General features: G+C 43.3%; 1 protein-coding gene across 1 annotated transcript; it reads left to right on the top strand.

Moving 5' to 3' along the window:
* The first annotated feature begins 2,115 nt into the window (after nt 1-2,115).
* On the top strand, nt 2,116-6,328 carry LOC106811983 (putative fatty acid elongation protein 3). The gene is made up of 2 exons (XM_014815727.1): nt 2,116-2,713; nt 5,831-6,328. The coding sequence occupies exons 1-2, from the start codon at nt 2,139-2,141 to the stop codon at nt 6,060-6,062; spliced, it is 807 nt and encodes a 268-aa protein (XP_014671213.1). The 5' UTR covers nt 2,116-2,138; the 3' UTR covers nt 6,063-6,328.
* The last annotated feature ends 47 nt before the right edge of the window (nt 6,329-6,375 follow it).

The raw sequence follows: 6,375 nt of genomic DNA on the forward strand, positions 1-6,375 counted from the left end.
AGACTTATGTATAAGACGTCTTGCTATGCACAAATGAATTTATCAGCAGAACACCAGACACCAGATGAGCCCTGTCGCACTGCGGCACTTGTTGTTTTTATCTCTAGTTTTCAATTTGTCTCTTTTAATTACTCTTTTTAAAATGGCATCTTTGACTTGTTTTTTCCAGGCTCTTTTTGGTTTTATTCCTATGGCTGTAAATGACATTTCCAGTTCGTACTCCTCTAGGATTACTAAAATTTCATTTTCCCAATTTCTTCCATCCCCTTTGATTTGCTGTATAAATACTCTCTTCATTAATCTATTGTTATCTAGCTTAACTATGTATTGTAGTAGCATGAGTTTTTTTTATCCTATTTTATCAGCTATTGGTAAAATTCCTAACTCTATCCTTAGTGCTTCCAGTGGTGTTTTACTATGAGCTTTTATTATTTTGCGCAGACACTCATTTTGGAAATCCTCTAACATTTTTAATTCTTCATTAGTTAAGTTTGTCCATGTTTCACTATTGTTTAGTAAGGAAGGTAAGACTGTGCATTCATATAGTTTCACTCTTGCTTCTATAGTATGCTTACCATAATTTTGTGTCTCTGTAAACTCTTCTGTCCCTGATACTATTTCCCTCATCATGAACCTACATTTTTTAGTTCGGACTTCGGACTCTTATCATGTCCTTATACGCTCCTTTATCATTAATTAAATCCCCTAGATATGAATAGATTTTGTTAGAATTTTTTTTGTTCTGCTAATCTGTGGCATGACTGAGCGATTTTTGTAACTGTTTCATGATCTCCAATTCCTAAGATATCGTCCATATATAATAAGAGTCCGATTTCGATGCTGTTTCTATACAGGTATCTAGCTTTGTTGAGGTCATTACCCTGGTACCGTACCTCGCCTAATCCACTAACGAGGCTAGGGAGTCGCCTACGCCTACTCCATAACCCTATAACCCTAACCCTAACTCAAACCCTAACCTAGCCCAACCCAACCAGGCTGTGTGACTCCCGTAATTATAGCACTATATAATATATAAGTGTAAGTGTGCACAGTGCAGCCGCGTGAGGAATGGCAGCCGCAAGCGTATGTTGCAAATAGGATTTGGACGGAATTAACAGGAAACTGTCAGCAATAATTACAGCAGGTGTTACGGTGAGAGCTGCGGCAACTGTACGCGGGCTATAGTACTTGAGCTAGGTCAGACAGTACTTACGTGAGTCTCAGGGTTGAAAAGCTGCAATCCGATATGGATAAATATAACTAGCTCGATCAGGCTACAAGATTTATGCTAATAATAAATATTCGTTCAATACATGACCGTTTCCTAGGGTGATTCCCTACAATGGAGTGTTCCCAACTTTAATATATATATATGGTCATATATTAGTTTGTGGTTTAATGTCATTTAGGTTAGGGTTAGGGTTAGGATTATCAATCATTAATCATTAATGATATCAAAGTTGGGAACACTCCTAATGGAGCGTTAGCCTTCCTAGGCTATGGCCATAAAATACCCTGTCATGCTGGAATAAATCACTTGGATTTTGTACATTGCGCCTGTGTAAGTGTAAGTTAGTTAGTTGTCATTGGAGGCAGACGTTAGATAGATAGAAGTTGTGTCTCAGACTTATTTTATTCCCGTTATACTTTTATCACTACTAGTATTACTATCAAATAACATAGTTTTGTTGTATGTTTCCTGAAATCAAGGATCAGGAAGCTAGAATACTGTAGTAGAACAATGTCACGTGTGTGAAGTGCGAGTGTACACCCATACCAACAACAACAACAACAACAACAACAATAACAACAACAATAGCGACTACAATGACAACACCACCACCACCAACAGCAACAACACCACCACTAACAGCAACAACAATAGCATCAACAACAACACCACCACTAACAGCAACAACAACAGCAAAAACAAGAACAACTGCGACAACAACGACAAGTCGTCTATAAGAATATGCCATCTTAAGTCGATCTCTCCAAGAGAAAAATTGTAATTTCTTGCTTGAGGCATTAATTAGTTGAATATATTCAATATTTAATTAAATATTGAATATAAAATAATTAACATTGAATATTATTTCTCGCCGTAACAGGTAACCACCCCCCAACAACCGTCGACCATGGACGAGAACTTCATGAACTACAGCGTGATCTTCGACATCGAGCGCGGATTCGACTTCGCCGAGGCGAAGGACTGGACGCGCGAGCGCCTCCCGCTCACCGTCTACTCTTCCCTCGTCTACGTCGTCGCCATCTTTGCCATCCAGTCGTACATGAAGTCTCGGCCGCCGTTCGAGCTCCGCGCTCCGCTTGCCACCTGGAACTTCCTCCTCGCAGCGTTCAGCCTCTGTGGGGTCCTGAGAACTGTTCCCGAACTCGTGCACGCGTTCTCGACGTACGGCTACGCGTACACGGTGTGCAACAACGCCATCGGGCACGGCATCACTGGCTTCTGGACGTTCCTGTTCGTCGTATCAAAGCTGGTGGAGCTCGGCGACACGCTCTTCATCGTGCTGCGCCGCGGGCGCCTCATCTTCCTGCACTGGTACCACCACATCACCGTTCTGATGTACGCGTTCTACTGCTACGCGGACGGCACCGCCGCCGCGCGCTGGTTCGTCTGCTGCAACTACTCGGTGCATACGATCATGTACACGTACTACGGCCTCGTCGCGATTCGCATACGACCGCCGAGGTAAGTGTGCGAGCGCGTCGCGGCGTCGCCAGGATGCACGCGAGAGGGGTGTCTATGCGGGGGATCTCCTAGGGAAATCGAGACGGCGTGTGGTTTACGCACCGCCGAGGTAAGGCAGAGCTACTGCTGCCATTCACCATCTTTGCATAATGCGATAAATGAATAACGGTGGCGATTTCACTACACTAAGTGGCGAATTTCAATACACTAAGTGGCGAATACAAATGACGAATGGTTTAAGTGCTCACAAAATTACGTTTGAATAATGAAATTGTTAAATCGCAGTGTCGTGTCGTAAATTGTTTTCGTACACCTATTCTCCCATACCCATCACCTGTTTATGCCTTGCTTATTACATACGCTAAAGTGAACAGTTGCTATAGTTTTTCATTTGTGGCTAAAAAATTACTTTGCTGGCTCAAGTCTTGGCTCAAACTTTAAAACATCCAGAGGGAGTCCTAGTAAGGTGCAAACTCCACGACAGATGGCGCTCTCGCTCTGGCTCAATTCTACCACTGCCACAAGCTGATTTCCGTAAGAATTTCTTACGCTTTTTTACTATAAGTTTTACAGCGACCCCGTTACTCCTGTCCTATGTGATACAGTGTGTACTTATAAAAGCTGCAAAGATAATAAAAGTCGGACCATTATTTCATGAGCAATTTGATAAAATAGTGATACGAAACAGTGCGCCCATTTACTACTTTCAAATCATTACGCTGTTTACTAAACTAAGTTCACGTATTTATCATGAATTTTTGGGATGCTTGCCAATATACCTAATTCTCGAACATTGTCTTTGATACATTTTTGCGTATTCAGCTTAAAACATCTAAATTTGTCCACCAACAAACATGCAAATCATAGAAATTTCTAATGTTTTGTTCAGCGGCCGACCTTCGCGCGTTCTGGCCCTTTGACCCATTTGCTGGATTTCCCGGAGACTCCGCCACTGTTAAAAAATAGTGCTCAGCATTGTGCAGTGGATATACTCCTGTAGTGTGGAAGGGGGCGCTGCATTGCGTTTGAAGTAAGTGTCTGCGCGTTTCGCCGGGACGTGGTGTCCGAGCGGATGCGGCAGCCGCCGCTCGGGGGGTGTGTGTTGAGCAGGACCATGTGATATTGTCGGCTGAGGTGCAGTGAAAAATATTTTGTGGAGTGCAATTTTGTTTTACGCAGAACAATGTACACGCGCTTTTAGAGTCAAGGTATTGGTAGTCTGAGTGCTACACACTTGGCGTTGTGGGCGCGCGTGCAGTTTCAAGAGGAAGGGGGGCTGACCGTGCAAAGTCAGCGGGGTGCACGGCTCGCTGGCTGATACGTTGCGCGAGGGGTGTCCATACGGAGGTTATCCTCGGGAATTCGATAAGGCGTGTGGTTTACGGACGGATAGATAAGATGAGGGCCCAGGGAGGTGTTTGAACCGATTGCAGTTGATTACGCGTGTCGTGAGCGGCCTTTATACGCAGGTAAACTGAATCGGTTCAGGGACGTATACGCCGAGCTTTGTAAATGCAGCATGACTGTTGGGATTGTCGAAAGTAAATTAACACGGCTGGAAATTAATGCATGTCGATTAGGCAATTAACTAAGGTATGTAGGAAATTTTGTGGGGTTGTCGCGAATTAGCTTCAGCTTAGAAGGCATGTCAGACCTGGCATCCATTCGAGGCCTGGAGAGAACCGTGGCGTACATGTGCCAGGTGTGGGTACATAGTATCAGTTACAATCCTCTATCTCCCCTCAAGTCTTTGGCGCGAATAGAGAAAATGTCAATAATGTGACAAAGACTGAACAATCCGAAATAGTGCAGGGAACAACAAACAACTGGCATGAACGACGAATCTTGTGAACAAAACTATGGAAAATCCATGTATCAAAAGTCAAACATCCGTAGGAACATAAACACAGGAACGCGAAAAACATTGTCAGTTTGAATGCTGAGATCACATGGAATAGTCAGAATGCCAAGCAGGCTGCTTCGTGCGACGGGTAGAGCTTCTCGGTGCTGTAGCAGGAGGGCCAGCCGGGGGGCACTGACCGGTGCAGGATCCGGAATCCGGCAAGAGATTGCCGGGGGTGCCATGTCGGTTGATGTCGTTGCTGGAGAGTCATGCACAGTAGAGGGGACAACTGCAGGGAGAGGCTTTTTTTTCTTTCTTTTTTAATTTGAACAAGAAAACTTGGAAAAGTGATGAGAATCAGAGATATCATCGCTACTATACAAGTTATCCTTTATTAACATACATGTATTATACACACAGTAGCAAACAGTGCAAAACAAACAGTAAACAGGGCTAAACAAGCACATACATGCACACACGTACATGCACACACGTATACATGCACACGACGTTACGCACACGCAGACATTCAACACCCCGAGTAACCGATTGTAACTGATGATCGGTTACTTGGGTCCAACTGATGATCGATTACGAAATTACAACCGATTGACAACACTACATGTTATACGAACGAGTTCTAGAGCCACTTGCACCGATTGCCTGAGTGCCTCTCCCTCCATTCATGTCCGTTAATCCTACGTTTACCCTTACCCCGTGCATATTCACCAGTCGGCACTCATATCTCTGTGATTTGTTTACTTATCAGTTAAGGCCACCATTTTTTATTTTGTTGTTTTACAGAATTTTTGTTGTTGTTGTTGTTGACTCAGTAAAGTAATAAAAAAAAAATTGTTGTTTTGTCAGATCAAACAAGTCAAAATACAGTGATACTGTTATACATGATATTAAAGTATTTTAAGAAAACTAAATGAAAACAAAATTGTAATTATTTTTACTTTTATTATAAACTGTTTGTTTATGAAATTTTTTTGTTTTTTACATTTAATTTTTTTTTATTCATATTTCTTAGAGAAAAGGTCAGCAGGAATAAAAAAATACAGATTTTCAATTTTTATTTTTTTTCCTTTTTCTTGAAAATTCGGCTCGGTAATCCAATATATCTGTAAACCAACAAAATAAAAAATTCTCGCCTAAATGCAGTTGTACTGCCCTGGCACTGTAATTGTATTGACTTATCATCATATCACTTGTTTGATGCATAACCGACATTATATAGTTATATAAATTTTAACACAGAGTTCCGTTCGCAGGTGGGTGAGCATGGCGATCACGGCGATGCAGCTGTCGCAGATGTTCGTCTGTTTCGGCGCGTCCCTATATCAGTACCACCTCATCACCAACAAGGGCGTCCCGTGCGACGGCACGCACAAGAGTCTCTACGCGGGGTTCGCAATGTTCGGCACTTACATCGCCATCTTTGGAAACTTCTTCTACGAACGCTACTTCCGGGAGCCGTCGCTCAAGGCCAGGAAGCTGCAGTAACCCTGGCAACGGGATGATTCGGAAGCGCGGCGTCAGAGAAAGGTCGTCGCCGGCGGAGGGAAAGGTCGTCGCCGACGGAGGGAAAGGTCGTCGCCGACGGAGGGAAAGGTCGTCGCCGGTGGAGGGAAAGGTCGTCGCAGGTGGAGGGAAAGGACATTTGGGCATGACCTTTCCTTTAATTATTTCAGGACATTTCCTTTAAAGGGACAGTAGCCTCTAGGATTTTACTGCATACAACTGTACTTACTGTATAACAAATCGTCTATACCCACACGTATTTGTTACCAGATACCTAATTTACCTTGTTATACCT

This window comes from Priapulus caudatus, unplaced genomic scaffold, assembly GCF_000485595.1.
Source record: "Priapulus caudatus unplaced genomic scaffold, Priapulus_caudatus-5.0.1 Scaffold597, whole genome shotgun sequence".
Lineage (NCBI taxonomy): Eukaryota > Metazoa > Priapulida > Priapulimorpha > Priapulimorphida > Priapulidae > Priapulus > Priapulus caudatus.